The sequence below is a fragment of the Eimeria acervulina genome, genomic scaffold (assembly GCF_000499425.1).
Source record: "Eimeria acervulina Houghton genomic scaffold, Eah_scaff34, whole genome shotgun sequence".
NCBI lineage: Eukaryota > Apicomplexa > Conoidasida > Eucoccidiorida > Eimeriidae > Eimeria > Eimeria acervulina.
The window spans coordinates 38,608-57,842 of NW_013549870.1; the positions used below are offsets into that span (position 1 = coordinate 38,608).

General features: G+C 50.8%; 2 protein-coding genes across 2 annotated transcripts; both read right to left on the bottom strand.

The window, feature by feature from the left end:
* Window positions 1-4,787: 4,787 nt before the first annotated feature.
* On the bottom strand, window positions 4,788-10,060 carry EAH_00007460 (myosin heavy chain, putative; the record flags this gene model as incomplete). Its single annotated transcript, XM_013395852.1, has 5 exons — window positions 4,788-6,193; window positions 6,643-8,794; window positions 9,098-9,315; window positions 9,491-9,661; window positions 9,808-10,060. 5 exons carry the CDS (start codon window positions 10,058-10,060, stop codon window positions 4,788-4,790), a joined length of 4,200 nt encoding a protein of 1,399 aa, XP_013251306.1.
* Window positions 10,061-17,808: 7,748 nt separating this feature from the next.
* EAH_00007470 (hypothetical protein) lies at window positions 17,809-18,327 on the bottom strand (the record flags this gene model as incomplete). The annotated part of the gene is made up of 1 exon (XM_013395853.1): window positions 17,809-18,327. The coding sequence occupies one exon, from the start codon at window positions 18,325-18,327 to the stop codon at window positions 17,809-17,811; it is 519 nt and encodes a 172-aa protein (XP_013251307.1).
* Window positions 18,328-19,235: the final 908 nt, after the last annotated feature.

The following is a 19,235-nucleotide window of genomic DNA, read 5'->3' on the forward strand; positions in this document are numbered from 1 at the left end:
TACTTTTTTTGTCTTCTATCGATCACATTATAATCTAATCATGGCAGCATCAGGTATGCACGCCTCAGCACTCAGGTACGTATTGCTAGGTTTTGCCTTTTTATCTGCTTTGTTGTTTACTAGAATAAAGAAGTTTCGCTTCTAGCTGAGTTACACTTCAGTATTACAGTGCAACTCTTGAATATTGAATATGCGAGCAACGAACTCTTTGTGGGCGCCGTCCCACCTTCGGGGAAATGTCTGGTCATCTTTTCTATGGTATACTTGTACATCTCCTTGAGAACATGTTGGCTAATTAAGGTGAAGGAAGTGTACGTTTAGTGGCCTAATCCTCGACGACAGCAGATCGGGCATGAGAAAAGCCTTGTCTCTACTTGCAGCAGGATTTACATCAGGTTGTGAAAGTAGCACTATGCTGTTCTGTACATGCGCTTCACCTTGTGCGCAGACTTTCTACTATGGACCAAACAAAACAGTTGTCTACAGTGTTGGCGCAGTGTATCAAAAACCTATTGTATATGGCCACTGCAGGAGTTGCTTTCTAGCATGATATAGGTAACATGAAGATGTTCTGTGTCGCTGGTACGTGCATTTCCACTTGTTCTTATGCTTGCTGTGAAGGACCAAGTACTCTTCTAGCACCTGGATACAGTATAAGAGTAGTAGTGGGTGCTTGGTTGTTCTGGCCCTTGTGGCTGCCTCGCAGCATTCGCTGCACTATGGTGAGTTGCAACAACGAACACAACAGACCGTCTCCCTTTCGACATTGGCCTCAGGCCCTTTAGAAGCTGTGCTTAGGAAGCATGGAGACTGGAGCTGATCTCAACTGATGTAAGAAGAAGAAGTTCTTATGTTCAGTACTGTGGCTCTATTACACCTCGCGAGGGTCTTCAGATATGACCGATGAGATTTGCTCACCGCGTACTGCACTTCATCGATATGCAGCTACTAAGCACGATGCACACTCGTCTCTGAGTGGGGAGTTGTATCCCCTCCGAGGGGTTTTATATGACATTGCATGCGTCACTCACACGGCCACTACGCTGCACCAGTGCCTCGGGCGCTCTCCCCGTGTTGCTGACGCTTGTGCTGCTGCTGATTGCTGCTGAAGGCTCTCGTTTCATAATCTGTCTGCGGTTGGCATGTGTATGTGCACGTTGGCGAAGGTTTGCAGTGGAGGGCCACGGAACAGTTCAGCAGCTGTTTACAGCATTAGTTCGTGCAAGCAACGAAAGACTATTTCTTGCTAGAAGACAGAAGGGTCTTTCTGCAGTGCGAAGGCATAGGGAGCCTCTTAGCTCAAAGAGACTAGCCAGAGGTAAAATCCTCAACAAACCAGGTAGGGAGCAAGGTAGGAGGTTGGCTGCATTGCTCATGGATTCTTTTACAGTACTGTGCTCTGCACACTAACAGTTTCTGTGTCTTGTTTATAATTTCCTGGTCATTAAAACTGCCAGTGTTTTTTTGTCGGAATCGCAACTGCTTATTGAAAGCAAATGCCTTCTTCGCTTTCTACGCCAACGCAGCGTGACATGTGCCGTCTGCATTAACCTTGGCCATAATTTCTAAGTCACATCAATAATTTCGTTCGTGAGAGAAGCACAGTCTCTCTTAATAAATGCACCATGATTTGTTGCACGCTTGAGATGCTGCTGCAGCTGTACTGCGTTGCCTACTGAACCCCTTCCAGTAACAAGCAGCAGCTGCTGGAATTTATACTGACAAAAAACACCGGCGTTGTACTAGGGCAACTTAGGCATAGTACCTATATATATATATATATATATATATATATACAGCTTTCAGGTTCTCGGTACTAATGGCCACAGTTACAATGTGTAATAACAGGGATGATCGGCATATGACCGACATCCATATTATATTACATTATAGCCCTTGTGGGTGATATCAGTTGTTTAGTTCAATCAAAAACGTTTCCGTGCTGAAGCGACCGAAAAGGCCTTATCCACAGACTATACTACCTACCACCTTGTTGATGAAGCAACGCAGTGAAATGCTTCAACTACCAACGAAAAGGTTTAATTACACCAATGAAATTACTGCGTTGTTCCCCAGCAACACAATGATACTAATAATAATACCGATAATAATAAGGAAGTGAAGAAATAATTTTCCAGGTCACCCACGTGCCTTCTTGCAGTTCTGCTCTGGCTTAGAAATATTGCATGATAAATAGAAATGATAGGTGAGGGTCTTTTAGGGGATCAGACTGCGTTTAGTGCTCTTACAACAGCAACAAATGGGTTGTAGTGATGAAGTGATATCGAGAAAAGAGATAAGATATGCAGCTAGCTACACACGCTTCAAGTGGCACGCCACGAGCTTTCTCGCTGCTTTCTTCTCCTGTTTTGACGTTTTCCTCCATAAATAGACAATCAGTAAGCTGCTCGCCGTCTTACATCAAATACTAGGAGTTGTCGGATCAACGAATAAATAAACAGAAATACCGTAGAGCCCAATCACAACTGCAGCCTCCCCACCAAATGTGTAGCTACTGATATGCTAACAGGATACAGAAGCTGAATGACAGCCCTCTATAGTTAAGTTCTCTCTGTTTACTCTTCACTCCGCCCAAAGGCCGTGTAGCTAACTGCAGTAACTAGTAGCTGCCTGCAAGGGCTTACCAGTTGACACCTGGCTGTCTTCAACAGCAGCATTAGTACGGCTTACAGAAGCGAATAGTAAAAATGTGTAATGAAATACCTGTTGGAAAAGCACTTCTTTAAGAATGGGATGACGTACCGCCAGCCGAATAAGCTACATCTAGTGATACATGTGAAGATAGATTAGCCTGCTGAACTATCACTACTAGATGTGAGTCTAAGAACTGAATTTTCTTCTTTTTACCTATTAACACTACAACTTCTGCACTTCGTTTAGAATAGTGCTAGGGTCAGCTCGGTTAGCTACATCTGCGCCTTATCCTTCTGCAACTCTTCCTAGCAATACGCAGAAACTAGGACCGTCTCCTCTACAGCAGCATGTCTCCAACTAACTAGAAGTGCCTTCTGAACGGGTGGTGTAGGAGGCTACACAGCTCTCCTGTACTATGAATATATTAGTATACATATTCATCTATCTATACATCCATACATCCGCATACATATATATATATACATATATATATACTAGTATACATACGGGTTCAGGAACTGCCCCTACCAATGCCCCCCCCCTTCTCTGCTCCTGAAACATTGGCCAGCCAACAGACAGAAACTGATTAGAACAACAAATACAGTTGGTGCACGCCATCTCAACTCCATTAACAACGACCGGTAGATTGCAAGTGCATCAGAAAAATACACCTACCAGCAGTCCTGTATTCTACGAACACTGAAACAGCAGCGGCAACACACCATATTCATTATCGACTTAGCCACTGCTGCTGCAGCTGCAGCAGCTGTACCGATGCATGCAGCAGCTTCGGCTGCAGCATCGTCCGTACAGCTGCTACTCCCGTATATATATAATATACATATATATACATAAACCGCAATATACAAACAGCAAGCAGATGCTCCCCCACAACTGCCTTGAAGTGCAATTGGTGGACACTGTAACAGACTGCAGCAGCAGCAACTGTACTAACGCCCACCGCCACCACCAATGAACTGCGCTAATTTAACTGCACTTGTGCTACATGCTGGAGACCCCACTCCACGCTCCTCCTCTCCGCACCCAGCCTCCTGCTGCTGCGCAACAGCAGAGCACACGCTACAGCAAAGTCACAGCAGCAACGGTCTCTGCTGCAGCAGCAGGAACATTCAAATTCGCGCCGCGTGTCCTCAACATCGGAAGAGCCTTAAGTCAGCCACAGCACTGGGCACTGCTGCGGCCGGACGTAGCAAAGCACGAAAAAGATATATACAAAAAAAGACCAGCGCATGCAGGCGCCACACGTAAACAACCCCCCAAAAAAACAGGCTGCAGGCTACAGCGCCAGCAAGGCCTGTCTCGAATCATCTCCCAAGTCCCCAGAGCTGCAGCAGCTCCTTTGACTTCCCTCGGGAGACAGCTGATGAGCTTCTGCAGCATACATGCCTCTGCACACTCATACACTCTATACTTTGAGAGCAAGTGCACTGCAACTGCCTGTCCCTGGGGGGAGAGACAGCGGTCTTCTTCACGGTGTACATACATTGCAGCGTCTCTAGCAGGCGAAACAAAAACCTGAAATCATCTGTCTTAGCGCTGGTACCCCACAGCCCAATGCACAAACTGCAGCAGCACAGACAGCAACGCGCTGTCTTCTTGCCAGCCCGCAGGAGCACCTTCTGCCGCTCCCCCTTGAACACTCCTCCCTTCAACATCCTCATAGGAACAACACCAGCCCTAGGGATTCTCTAAGCCAAGCGTTCAGCTCTGAGGGTTCAGGGTTCAGGGTCTAGGCTTTAGGGCTTCACCTTTTAGCCCTCCTAAAGCTGAAGTGCCCGAACCCACGTCCCCTCTGAATCCCTACAAGCCCGAACTGCACGAACACTGAAGGCTAGAAGCAAACGAACAAAACCCCACAAGACGCCTCCAGTAGACAGCCCGGCTGCTGGCGGCCGCTAGGGAGAAAAAGGCCCTCCCCATGGCTAGCTGGCTAGCTAGCTAGCTTGGTAACCACCTATCTAGCTAGTTAGGCCTCCCCCCTCGCAGATGCTTCAAGACGCGAAGTCCCTCGCACAGTGAATTGCCTAAGCTCTCCAGAACCGTTCGTTGGGGCGCAACAAACCAGCCAGCTAGTTAGATAGCTAGCTAGCTAGCCAGTTCTGCTAAAGCAATCAGACGACGTGTAAGCTGCCGCTGGAGGCCTCGGAGTCTTGCGTCTCCTGTTCGAGCTTCACTGCGGCCTCTAAGTTCTCCAGCTGCCGTGCTCTCCTGCTGTGCTCTTGCTCTTGCTGCTGTTGCTGCTGCACATACTGCTGCCTGTGGTGGCCCATCGTAGGCGAAGCCGAGCGTCCCCTGAAAGACCCCTCCCTGTGTTTAGATTCCCACAAGCGGGGTGTGCGTACAGCTGTGCCTGCAGTGTTAATGTCTGCTCTGGGGGAGCGCAGGTCCTTCGGTGTTGAGCAGAAGAACACGAGGGGGGTGCGGCATCTCGGTGGTTGGCTGTGGCTGAGTTCTCTAGCAACGGTGTGGTGTTCATCAACAAAGTACTGTCTCCTCGTTGTCTCCGTTTTGCCTGTCTCCAATCCTCCCATAACCGCCTCAGGCGCTGCAACGGCTGTGACGACGGTCCCTAGAGGCTCTCCTAGTGCTGCTTGTTTCATTTGTTCTTCTTCTCCCCAGCCACCAACCTCCTCCTCTTCTGCTGCAGTTCCTCCCCCGTGGGTGGCCTCATCGAAGTCACGTGTGGGGCTGGAGAAGGGCCCCCCGTCCCCTGGGGGGTCTCCTCCTGTGGTGTGTTGGTGTGTTGTTGATGTTGATACTCCTTGCTTTAAGCTCTTCAGTCTCCTTGCCCTCTGCCGCCGCGCGTACAGCCCGCATCCCGACAGCCCCAGCAGTAGCAGCAGCCCGCTGGCTATGCCCACAGCAAGGTATAGTCTGGGGCTTGTGGTGCCTTCTGTCCTCTCATCCTCTTCTTCCTTCCCTTGTTCCTCCTCTTCGCCGCTCCCGCTGCCGTCTCCCGTGCCAGCCCCAGCCCCTGTATCTGCAGCAGAGTCATCGGGTTTGCTGCTGGTGTCTGGGATTAAATAACTCTTAGCTGCTGCACCGTACGACGCAGCCGCCAAAGCAGGTGGAGCATCTGTCCCCATATCACGCAGCGCCTGAAGGTGCTGCATGCGGGCCTTCAGCCCCGCCACTGCCTCTTCTGCTCGTCCCTTAAGGTCAACTGCCTGCTGTTGTAAATCCTCGACAGACGCGCCTGCTGTAGCAGCTCCGTTGCTGCTTGCACCGAGACGGCGAGACCTCGGGCCAGCGACAACACCCGGCGTTGAGGAGACCACTCCAGCGTTGCTGCTGCTGCTGTTCCTTCTTTGGTTGCTGCTGCGGGGTTGCTGTGTGGCAGCTGCAAGCCCGTGGCTGTCCCTGAACGTCTGCAGCTCCACCAGAGTGCTGATCAAGTGCTTCGCGCACACCTCCACCTCTTCAGCCTCCCCACTTAAGAACTCCCCGAGCTGCCGCGCTCGGGTATCAGCAGCAGCAAACTCAGCTGCAGCAGCAGAGTCAGGGTCAGCGCTCTTCCCTACGCAAGCAAGCAAGCAAAGGAGAGAAAGATGCACAACACCAAATCTAACCTCACAATATTGCAACTCAGTGTTGATGCACATGTACCAGCAACCGCAGCAGTAACATCAGCAGCACCAGCAGCACCAGCGCCAACACCAGCAGCAGCAACAGCCACAGCAACAACAGCAGCAACAGCAACAGCAAAAGCACCAACAGGAGCAAAAGCAACAGGAGCAAAAGCAACAGGAGCAACACCAACTGGAGCAACGGCAACAGAAGCAACAGCAACAGCAACAGGAGCAACAGCAGCAGCTAGAGGAGCAACCGCAACAGCAGCATGAGCAACAGCAACAGCAATAGGAGCAACAACAACAGCAACAGGAACAACAGCGACAGCAAATCGGCGACAACAGCAAAAGCACCAACGACAGAAGCCCCTTGGTTTAAAGTGCAGTCTTATCTCACCTTCTGCAGCTGCTGCCTTCCTCTCTGCATGCAGCGCCTCTGCTGCGTTGTGTGCACTTTGTACGAGGGTCTCAAATGCGGGGACCCCCAGCTGCATGACGTCTCCGAGTTTGTTCTCTGTCGTCTTGAGAAGGTTAGCGAGTTCTATTAACACTTCCTCTAGCACCTGATTGAGCGCGTTGCTACCCCCCTCTTGCTCTTGGAATAGCAGCAGCCCTTCTTCTAGCACCTTCGCCTTCTTCACAACATCTGCAGCAACGGCGTCTGCTGCGTCGAGCGCCGCCTGCATCTCTTGTGCCTCTAACTCGCTGCTAACCTGCGACCCTTCTCCAACAACGGCCCTCAACCCCGCTAGGCGTAAGTTAGCTGCTGCTTTCTGTGCTTCTCGCTGCTGCTTGTGCGATGCCTCTTGCTGTTTCTGCAGCTCGGCTGCAAGCGCTGTTAAGTGGCCTATCCGCCTCTCCAACGTATCTGATAAACCCTTGCTTGAACTCTGCCACTGTTGATCTGCTCCGCCGCTTGCAGGCGGCGCAGGCGTGCTCGGCTGGCTGCCGCTGCTGCTGTCCTGTACGCGTTGCCGGACGGAGGTGGCTTTCAGTGCAGTCCTTAGGTCCTTGACGTCTCCCTGGAGGGTCTGCTGCACCTTCAGCACCTGCAGCTTTACCTCTTTCGCTCTATCGAGGTGCTGCTGTGCATATTTGAGGTGTTCATTGGCTTTGTTTCCGTATCTAGTAAGGATCTCCTTCGTACTGAGAGCATCATCCCCCTGTGCACCCCCTTTGCTACCCTTGCCTGAAGCTGCTCCCGGCTTCTGCAGCAGCCGCTTCCCCATCTCCTCCAATACTGCTTTCGTCTCTTCCACCTGCTGCGCCACGTCTAGTCTTTGCTGAGCAAAACGCTGTCCTATCTTTACGGCGGTCTCAGCCCGATCTCGTGCTGCTGCTGCTTCTGCTCCTGCTGCTGCAGCCGATGCAGCACCTGCTGCTTCCAGCCGCTGCTGCTCCTTCAACAGGTCAGCATGCTGTGTCCGTGCTGCTTCTGCTAAGTCGTGCACTTTCTTCTCCAGCTTCTTTAGGTCCTCAATAGTCTGCGCCGCCTCCGCAAAGAAATCCGTAGCCTGTCTCTCAACGCTACGAAACGCAGCAGCAGCCTTCCCTGCTGCTGCTTGTGCTTCTTCCATGAGGCGCTCTGCTGCTGCGCGTCTAGATTCAAATGAGTACTGAGCTTCAAGAGCTGGCCACTGGGCCTGACCACTGGTCACCTTGTTCTGCGCCTCCTCCACGTCCTCCATCAGCATCTTGCTGAACTGCTCCGCAGCCTTTCTCGCACCAGCTGACTCCTCCTCACGAGCCAGAAGAGCTGCATTCAGCATTTTGTGCTGCTGCGCCGCCTGCCGCACCCAGGCGTCTCCATCTTCTATAGCCTTTTCGTAGTCTCCCAGGTGGAGCCGGAGTTGGCGGCTTACTTCTTCCTTCACAGCAGCAAGTGCATTGGTAGCCTGCAGCGCCTTCTCTTGTAGCTTCAGCTGAACCTGCTGCGCCCGAGACCGCAGCTGCTCAGCAGCAGACACTCCTCTCGCCTTTAGAGCTGCACTCTGCACCGAAGCCACCATAGAATCTACAGCCTGCACCCTCAACGCGAAGTCTGCCAGCATCGCCTCCGCTCCTCCCACCGCTTCTCCCACCCTTAACGTGCCATCGCCTGCACGCAGCAGCAGCTGCTGCAGCGCCAAGCTGTCTCGTGCTGCTTCTGCTGCCTGCGCATCCTTGCGGATCTGTCCAGCGGACAATCCCAAGCCAACAAGAGTGCGGAGTTCATCTTCTACCTGCTGGAGCGATCGCTCCGCCTCCTCTATAAGTTGGAGCATCGCCTTCCGTCTCTTCAACTCCGCCATTCCCTCTTGAAACGTTTTGCTAAGCGACGCCAGTTCCTCCTCAGCCCGTTTCATATGCTGCACAGAAGAATTCATCTCTGCCCCGCTGCTCGCCACGTGATGAGAGAACTGCACCTCCACATTACGCAAAGCCTTCCGCACTGATGCTGCCTCCTGCCCTATACCCTCAATCTGCTGCCCAGCCAAGCGCAGCAATCGACCCGCCTCAGCAGTTGCCTTCACCACGGTGCCGTCCGCACGTTGAATACTCTCTACCACCTACACGCACACACAAGCGACACAGCAGCAACGAAAATGTAACAGCAGCAGCGGCAGCAATAGTAGTGATGGCCCCCGCAGTCGTAGTAGTAGTAGCATCAGCAGATTTGAGAGAAACGCAGCCATCAATACAACACAGCGGCCTCCCGTCGCTGGCCTCCCATAAACAGCCAGTAACCCCCAGAGAAGGCTCCTCTTCTACTGAGGTAGTTTTGGATATCCTCTGCTGCAACCAGAAGTAGAAGGCAATCAGGGGCTGAGGGGTACTCTGGGTGTTGTGATGATGAATGAGATCTAACGAACCTTCTTTGCCGCTTCCAACTCTGCTGTGGCTTGCGACTCATACTGAGCGAGGATCTTCAGCTTCTCAGCAGCCAACCCTCTTTTCAGCAGCTCCAACGTGTGCGCCGACTTGGCTGTCATCACATCCACATCTTCTCTCAACTTCGGCCCCAATGCCTTCAGGCCCTCCAGCAGCTCCCCCGCACGAGCCACCATCGCCGCCGCATCTTTTAAAGGATCTGCAGCAGCGGCATTGCACAATAAGCAGAGAGAAAATCTACTCATGCGGCATACACTCTAGAGCCGCACAGCAGCCTCCTGGGATAGATCGAAGACAGAATAAAGGAGCAAGTGGAGGAGAGAGGGAAAAGGAGAGGCAGCCCAGAGAGAATCGGCACGCGTACCAAACCGTACCTTCTAACACCTGCGCATCTTTGTAAAAAACATCTGCATCCACCATGCGTTTTGTGGGGCCGCTGAGGGCTTCGAAGTCGAAGATGCGAGGAGACGCCACTCTACTGAACCGGAAAACCTCTCCAGGGGTGTCCTTTAGAGCGAAACGAGACTTCCCATGAAGAGAATCACCTGCAACAGCAGCAGAGGGGCAATAACAAAGGTAAGTCAAACGCTGTTGACCGTATCCACTGTACAGAGAGCGAGACAGAAAAAAGCAGTAAAGACAGGCGAACGAGCACGAAACAAAGTGAGAAACGAGCAATAACAACACTCACGTGTAGGCTTGGCGGGGTAGCCTTTCTTCAGCCCATCCTGAAAACTTGCAATACCCTGGTCTACTTCCGTTTGCCAACGATCTAACTTTGCATCGTTTGCTGTGAGAGCCAGACGCTGTGCAAAGCTACGCACAGACAAGTCGTCCTGCTGCACGCCTGCACCGGCGACAGCACTGCCTAGGATGATTGGCAGTCCGGCTATTGCAACCTCCAAGGCTGCAATAAGCATGCAGCGCCACCGAGGTGGTGCCATCTCCTAAATGTACAAAGCAGTACTTTTCCGCAGAAGACCGGCCCCCCTTCCGGGCGGGCTACCTGCCGAAGAGCGCAGCGAAGTGAGAAGCAGATTCCGAATTGAATTATTCGAAGGCCAACACACGGATGTCCTTCGAGAGGTAGTGAACAAAGAGTGCAGCAAACAGTTAAAAAGAGAACCACACCCGTCGCACGCAGTGCTGCGGCGAGGCGCAGAGCGCAGGAAAAAGTCAACAGGTGAAAAGGCCCACCCAAGCAGTCAATAAATATGTCTCGTTCTAAACTGCTAAGTATGAGGTGTGCAGCCAGAAGTTGCCAGTAGAAGAAGCAGCTCCACTGGACAGACCTCCACTATGCTTCCTACGTCGAGACACCACCTCCGAGAGGACTGCGTCTGCAACCGCGGCTGCTAAAAGAGGTTCTTTTGTGATAATACACCAGAAAAAGAAGTTCTAATCAAACAATCAACCCAGAAACAGAGTCGGCGTCCTTCTGGTCCGCACGCTGTACAGTTGTAGTTGTCCGATGCAACTCGAGCAGTCAGACAGGACACAAGAGGCCCCTGATGATGCTCCTAAATCCTCTACTAAAGCGCCACAAAAGGGCTTTGCAACAACTATAACGCGTTAAACAAACAAAAGCCAAAAAATATTCAAAAAACACTGCTTAAAGCAACGTCACTGAGCAAACCGACAAACCCATCGCTCTAGGGGAAGGGATGGTGCCCACTGGGGCTGCGCCTCGTCGAGCGGCAGGTCTTACACAGCTAAGGGACGTGTTCTCATTTCTTCTATAGCGGTCTAGCGTTAAAACAACTGTAAAAAGCCCAGTAACGTATGTTTTTAAACAGCTTTGCACCAACCGTTGCTGCACGCGCCTGCTGACCAGTGGTTCGAACGACCTTTGCTCCATACTGGTCCCAGCCTCATCATACAACGTGGCCTTGCATCCTGCTGAAGCATCAATTCTTTCTTCTTTTCTCTTACTCTCCTCTTAGCTTGTACTAACAGATACCACTGGTTTCTTCGATGTTTACATACTACGCATTCTAGTTTGCATGGAGCGATAGAGAACTGCCCGGCAGGCTGTCGGGGAGCGCCAATGCGACCTTCGTGCTTGTTTTTTGTCTTAATAGTTTTCATACATACACTTAGTTGTTTAAGGAGATTTGTTATTCACACGCTTCATGCGAGTGCCACCTTGGGGACTCTGATGAATTCAGACATGCATCCGCGAGTGTGTGTCACTTGACAGCTGTGAAACGTTGCTTTCTCTCTACTAGAGGTGGTTGCAATGCCATTGTTTCTGGTGGCTTGAGCGTATACAGTTATTGAGACTGCATGAGACAAATACTTTGTTAGTGGCTGTGCAGAGAGGTGCACAGTTCTTGCTTTGCATTCAGTAGACGTGTCACATTGAAGCCCAGTAATAGCGGGCGAAGGCCCCTGGTGTTGTAGGGGAAGTTTATTTCATTCCCAAGGTCGTCTCCGCGATGAGACGGAGCTACACGTTGATCCAGAACTCGACAGCGAAACGCGCCCATGATAGCGCTTGGCGGCTGCTTGCCCGCCCGTTTGCAACTTGACTGCATTCAATGTATGCGTTGGAATGCGAGTTGGTGTATTCGATAAGACGAACTTAGCAGGTTGTTTTGTTGCCAAGCTTCGAACATCTCCATGTAGGCTATAGGCAGCTAGTCGGTGGGCTCCCAGCGTTGTTGTTAACTGCTGGGGCTGCACAACTGCATCAACGTGAGGAGCGCGAATGTGCGGGGTTTGGTTCGAACTCTGCATGCATCTGAGGTGGCCATTTGAGGAGTTCTGCGGTTCTTGAATGTGGGGCTGTGGCATACAGTCGTAGAGAGCCCCACCAACGCCAGCTGCATGTACACTTGCGGTATGAACGCTGCGGTGTGATGCGCTGACGCTGGTATTCATGGAAGTGGACTTCGTGATAACAGTAGGTTTTGTGAGGCAAGGAAGCTTCAGGGAACTTCTCAGCTTCAGCAGTGCAGTTCCCCCTGGATTGGGACCTCGCGAGCTCTGTGGCAAAACAGGAGGGGCGCCACTACGCATTCCGCCGGTGTGCTGCTTGAGAACAGCCGCAGACGGAATTCGAAGTTTTACGGATCCTTGAGGCAGTCTGGGGACGCCTCTACAAACAGACTGCATCGGAGGTTGGTGAACAGCTCCACCCATACCGGCTTTGCAGCGGATGGGCGTCGCAAGCCCTGTGGATGTCTGATATCGTGGGGATGCACTGACTGCAGTACTGGCCCCGTTCATGCCAGCGCACGGCGAGAATGCAGGGGTGCTTTCGAGCTTCTGCACAAGGAGAAATACAGTAGGTAGCCTTGCTTAGAAGCAGTATGCTTAGGTAAACTCAGCTCACCTCCAGTCGCTTCCGGAGAGACCGAACCTTTGCGTGCAGCCGCTTTATTAGTTCCTGTTTTCTATCAGACTCAGCCAACACGCGTTAAAATGAAATGGAAGGAATCAGACATTACATCTTTATATGCAGATAGCTGCCGAAGGATGTATAGCTCGGTGGTCCCTGCACCCGATTCATGAAGATCATCCATTGGAGTGGAAGCAAAGTTGGGTAATCCGGTGAACTTCTGCTGAATCAATAGCAAACGTGAAAAAACAGGGGCAAATCGACCGTATTTCAGCAAAACAAAATGCAAAAATTCACATGGTGACCGACAAAAAGGAAGTATGTATAAAGTGACGCGACTGTGCAGTCATATACGCAAAAAAATGGGGAGGTGTATGTACACCGCGACGAGGTTTCTTACGGCAAAAGATGGAAACTGGGAAAAGCTGTATCAATGGCTGAGTAGTAGTGGTCAAGCTACACGATTCAACACAAATATCCTCAAATTGTCCTTTTTCTCCCTCCATTTCCGTGTTTTTTTATTTTTTATATTTTTAGATTGTATTATTGGGTAGGTTCTGCTCAACGATTAGCAAGCAGGACGCCACAGGTGACAACCGTTCAATGTGACCTCGCACTGCCATTCTCTGCAACTGGAGGTACATTCCAACTGCGAAACTGTCCCGTTAAACTGATCCAAATACCTCTAAACATTTGAAACAAGCGTAGTTTTAATGATTGACTCGATGTTTCTACTTTTTGTGCATTCTGTTACATTCTGTGCGTCTTCTTCATCCCTTGGGCGACGCATCTCGAAGCAAATACTGTCGACAGCAGGCTCTGTAGCGAGTTAGACCACTGGTAATACTTTCCAACACATTCGAACTACCAATAATATGCGCTTTCATAAATGCTCCATATTCACTCCACCAATAATACTTTTGTAGCCTCTCTCCGCAGCTCCCCCCAGAGACGTGCTGGCGCTGCCACTCTGACTGAACTGCGTTCCCCAGCGGTGGACCCCGGGAGGGCGAGATGTACAGCTCACTTCTCCAGCATTTCCTGGAACTACCAGATTATTCATTAATGCGCTCTTTATAAGCCCCGTGTTCTGAAAAATAAGCGTTTCTTGCCTTTCTGAGTGCGTTGGTCCCCGTCTGATTGGCATCCAGTCGAAGACCTTTCGTAGGACAGCGGTTTGTAAGGAGCTTCATTTGAAGATGTGGCGACTTCAGAAGAAACTTTTACCCGACACCCTCGTGGATGCCAGCATTATGTCGGCTCTGCCGGTTTTCTGCGAGAAAATTGTCTTTGTGGGAGACGCGAGATCTGGCAAGTCAAGTGTAATAGACAGGTGCATGCAGCATGCAGCATCAGGAGAGAGACCGCAGTCGCATTGGCTGCATCTCATGCGCAGGCCTTTTACTTTCTATCTTCTTTGGATATAAACTCAAGACAGGACTTCCTAGAACCTTGCAGACAACTTCGAGTAGTTGTAGCCAGGTCACTGGGGAGCGTCAACTGCCCGTCTTCCTATGCAACAAAGCCCCAAGGGTTAAAAAGACAGACTAGACTGGAAAGACATGTGCACAGAGCACCACTAATGCTGTTGTTGTTGCTTGCATTATACAACGAGTATTATTATGCAGCAGTTACCACATGAGAAAGCCCGCCTGCTTCAGTGCTTGCTGAAATAGCCACGGCCCTCTCTTGGGGTAGCTGCTGCGTTGTAAAGATTGTCGTATAATGCACCGCTAATGGACTTCTAGTGGTGCTGCAGGTATATTCACAACAGCTACAACCCCGATCCAGCCCCAACTTCCTCTATGCGTCTGGGGACGAAGTCATGGGCCATCTCTGAGCCGGCTGCATGCGTAGTGAACGTCGAGCTGTGGGACACCCAAAGGGGAGTCCGTCTGCCTTTTCATTCTCCTCCCCTTCTCTGTGTTTTCCTTTGTCATTATGTGTGTATGTACGTGTGCGTGTACTGAGAAAACAGCCAGCAAAGAGAGGCTTCATCTATCTGAGCTCTTGTTGCTGCTGGTGCTGCTGCTGCAGCGACACAGATGTTGTTTCGCGTATTACGAAATATAGCCAGCAGAAATGCACAACCCCGTTTTTCTTCCGACTCTTGGCAGCAGCCGTTGCTTCTGCTGCTGCTGGTACATAGGCCTGATTGTGTATAATGCTGCTGCTGCTGCTGCTGTCCTATGTCAGTTCGGTAAAGGCCCCGCAGGGCAGCAATTCTGGCAGGGGACACGAGCAGTGGTGGTGTGCGTTGATGGCCAGTCATCTTCTTGCAGTAACAGCGCTCTTCGCTGGCTAACAGGAACAGCAGTAGAGGAGTGCCGCAAGTACGAACCCAATTGTATTATCTTCTTGCTGGCTACAAAGGCAGACTCTTTATCAGAAAGAAGAGAGAATGAAATAGAAGACGAACTCCAGTCCTTCGTTGAACAGCGCCTCTGCAACAGCTGGGCTGTCGTGTCCGCTAAAACTATGAAGGGCAAGAAACAGTAAAAACACTCAAAGACAGAGACAGCGCACCTCCTCTTTGCTGCTTTACTCCGTCCAACCCGCTAAGCACCGCTACCTTATATATTATACATATGTAGCATACATATACAGATACATATGTATTAGGCGCCCTATAATGTGCACATGCATGTAGAAGAATAGGAAAAGAGACAGAATTTGCTTTATGCTTTGTGTGTTGCTTGCTGCTGCTCTTTTGTCTGTTTGTTTTGCAGGTATATACGACAGAGAAGACTTCCTGAAGCAGCTGCTGCATGTTCTTATAACTCAGGACCTGAAGGCCCACAAGAGCCGCAGCCGCCGCAGCAGCGCAAGACAAAGACATTCATTAATAGATGATAGAACCAGCACTCGGTCTTCTGTCTCAGAGAGAGCATCTCTCTTAGGAGGCCAACTAAAAGATGTCGTACTCCGTTTAGGCTCGGGAACAGGCAACAACTAGCACTTGCACCTGTGCTGCTAGCTGCGCTGCAGCAGCTGCTATACAGCAGCAGCAGAGAATGCATGCCCACCCCCAGGAGTTATAGGCAGGCGTTGATCGCTGTCTCTCTGTGCTGCTACTGCTACTGCTGCTGCTGCTGCTGCTGTCCACTAAAGTCCTCGTAGCTGCAGCAGCAGCTACACGTATTCTCTCCCTTTATCTACGTCAGCCCTGCAGCAAACCGCTCAATGAGTATCTGTCTGTCTGATACCTGAATCTAAACCAGCGTCCTCAGGGGGCCGCCGCCGGGGGCCCTCAGTGGCGCAGAAAAACGCAGCAGCGCAGCAGCAGCAGAGGCAGCAGCACGCCACTTCTAGAAACCTGCAAGCAAATGTTTCCTCTTTTACCTGCTTTGTTTGCATTAATGCAACTAACGAGCAGAAATATACCACTAAAAGACCCCCCTAATGCCGTGCTGAGGGGAACCTGCTGCTGTTGCTTCAATGCTGCTGCTGCAGCAGAAGGAACAGCTGCTGCTGCTGCTGCTGCTGCTGCTGCTGTAGCTGCTGCTTCGGCTGCAGCTAGATGAAGTGTATCTCAGGGCGTGGTCTTTGATCTGGCGCGCTCTGCCTCTTCTCTTCTCCTGCGGACTTCAGCTAATCTGCAGCGCACCTCAAAACCGCAGCACCGAGTTTCTGTCCCCTTTCTTTATTACCTTATTAAAAATAAACAACTACGTTATTAAAAATAATACGGAGACAGACATCATCCTTTTATCTAGGCAACAGCTGCTTAGCTGCCTATACACTCCGTTAATGCCCTTCTCGATGTCTCTTTTCGAATTAAAACAGAGGGAAAACTGCTGCTGCTGCTGCTGTTGTTGCTGCTGCTGCTGCTGCTGTTGCTGCTGCTGTATGATCGCCCCCTAAGAACGTCTAATTGCTTATTTAGAGTATGCATCAGTCTTTTAACTGGGTTATTCTTTCCTTAACTAAATTATCCCTCTAAATCAATTAAATCTAATTGAATTATCTTTCTTACCGTGCGAGGTCTGCCTTAGCGCGAGCTGTCTTCCCCTCTGCCTGCAGCTTCTGAAGGCGCATGCAAACAAAATATGCTGCTATATATATATATATATATGATATGCATATATACATTATATATATGTAGACATACTGACAGCTAAATGAAAGCAGGCTGGGCTGCTCCACCAGCTCCTGCTGCTGCTGCTGCTAGTGCTGCTGCAGCTATGGCTGTTGCTGCTCTGGCTTCTGCGGCTGTGGCTGCTGCTGCTGCTGCGATTAGTGGTACGGTTACTGCTGCTGCTTCAGCTGCAGACTGTATTGCGCGTGCAGTGCAGCAGCAGCAGCAGGCCGTTTGCTTGCATGAGAGGCGGGGGCATGCAGAGGAGACACAAGAGAGGGGTGCAGGAAGCAAAGAAGAAGAGTTTAAAAGGAATTTAAAAAAATAAGGAGACAGCAAACAGCAAAAGAGAGAGGCGAAGAAAAAGAGACAGAAAAAAGAAAGAGAGAAGGCACAGATAGACAGAGGAGACAGCAAACGAGACAGTAGAAACAACAGATAAAGAGATAGAGATAGAGACAGAAAGATATAGATTAGCAGGGAGAGAGAGACAGAAAATATCGATAAATAAAACAAAAGAGACAGACTAAGAGAGACGCTCTCAATACAGATGAAGAAAGAAAAAGAAATGAAGAGACAAACAACAAACAGAGAGGCGGCAAGTGAAACGGAGACAGAGACAAAAAAATAAACAAAGACGAAGACAAAGAGACACGGGCAGATAAAGAAACAGCAACAGAAACAGCAGCAGAGACTCCACCAGACGCAGCAGCAGAATCAGCAGCAGCAGCAGCAACAGAGACAAGAAAGGAGACACAAACACAGACAGCAACAGAGACAGATATCCACCTGCATAAGAGCTGCCTGCTGCGCCTTCTCAATCGCTTCTCTTTCACGCCGAGAAGGCTCAGAGGGGACAGCCGCACCGCCACCCCGGTTGAGGCTGCCCCCACCTACCTGCAGCAGCAGCAGCAGCAGCAGCAGCAGCAACAGCAGCAAAAGAGTTTACTAGTAGTTCATCTGTGGGGAAGAGGCAGCAAACGAAATAATGTCTCTGCCTCTTTCTGCTCTGTCTCCCGCCGCTGCTGCTCTATAGAGGCCATTCAAACCCTAAACCCTAAACCCTAAACCCTCAATTCTAAACCCTCGGTTCTAAACCCTCACACCTAACGTGCCCATAGAGAAGAAATAATAAAGGGGAGAGCGAGAGGCTAACAAAAAAAAGGAGACAGAGACAGAGACAGCACAAGAAAAACAATAAATAAAATTAAGTACAGACCAGCGGCTCGCCCTCCTGAGAAGCAAACACCACCAAGACACAAACAAACAAATCAACGCATCATATCAACTGCTGCTGCTGCTGCTGCTGGTGCTATTGTTGCTGCTGCTTCTCTTGCTGCTGCCACTTCTGTTTCTGATGCTGTTCCTGCTGCTGCTGCTCGTGCTTTTATTGCTGCTTCTGCGGCTTGCGATACTGGTGCTACTATTGCTGCTGCTGTTGCTTCTACTCTTGTTGCTATTGGTACTGCTGCTGCTGTTGCTGCTGCTGCTGCTGCTGCAGTATCAGTTGCTGCAGGTCCTGTGTACGGATGACGTACATCATCGTCCAGCTGTGCAAGGGGGCCTCTGCGTGCATGCTGCTGCTGCTGCTGCTGCTGCTGTTGCTGCTGCTCTGTCTCCTCCTCTGATTCATCGCTTTCTTCAGAGTTGCTGCTTGCGGCTGCATTCCTAGCTAAGACTTCTTCTACTGAAGGGACAGAGCGACTGCCTCGCTGCGGCTTGCTGCCGCGGCCGCCACGGGGGCCCCCCCTCCTTGAACGCCCAGGGCCCCCCCCACCTCTGGCTGGCATTCTGTTAGAAGAAGAAGGAAGAACGCTCGCTGCTGCTGCTGCAGGTGATGCTGCTTTGCTGCTGCTGACGTTGATGGTGCTGTGCTGCTCTCGATGCTGCTGCTGCTTCTGCTGCTGTGCTGATGCCGTTGCTGCTCCTGTGGCGCTTCCGGTTATGCTGCTGCTATGCAGCTGCCGGTAATGCTACTGCTGTTGCGCTTTTGCTGCGTTGCTGATGCTGCTGCTGCCGCTGCTGCTGCTGTTTGCGCAGACTTTCCTGCTGCAGACTCCCCTAGTGTAACTGAAGAGGAGAAGGTAAAGGAGAAGGAGCAGAGAAGGCGAAGAGGAAGAAGAAATTCAATGAGAAGAATACAAAAGATTTACACAGGCACACACACTGTGTTGCGGTGTACATACACCGCAGATAATGCAGCAGCAGTACACTGAAAGAAACTCTTCTAAATAATATTTAGAATATACCAAGGCAAAGACACATAACCAATAGGTCGAACACTCACCAGCTGCAATGCCAGCAGCAGCAGCAGCAGCAGCAGCGGCTCAGCAGCAGCAGCAAAGAGAGACTCACTAACCTATACAGTTGCTGCTACACAGAAGCAGCATACACACATTTCTCTTTTCTGCTTTCTGTTTTGTGTTTATTAATATTTTAAGGGAATTTAAAGCTGAAATTCAAAGGCTTGTTGCCGATTGCTGCTCCTGCTGCTGCTGCTGCTGCTGCTAGGCAACAAGCCGGGGCCCCTTGAGGCTATTGAGGTCTCGCGAGGTAGTCGCAGCAGCAGCAGCAGCAGCAGCGACTTAAGCCTATAACGGCGCCGCTCTGTTAAGGCGCATGGCCCTTCTTGCGCCGCTAACTCCTGCTGCAGCGCCCGCTGCTGCAGTTCCTGCTGCAGTTGCTGCTGCAGTTCCTG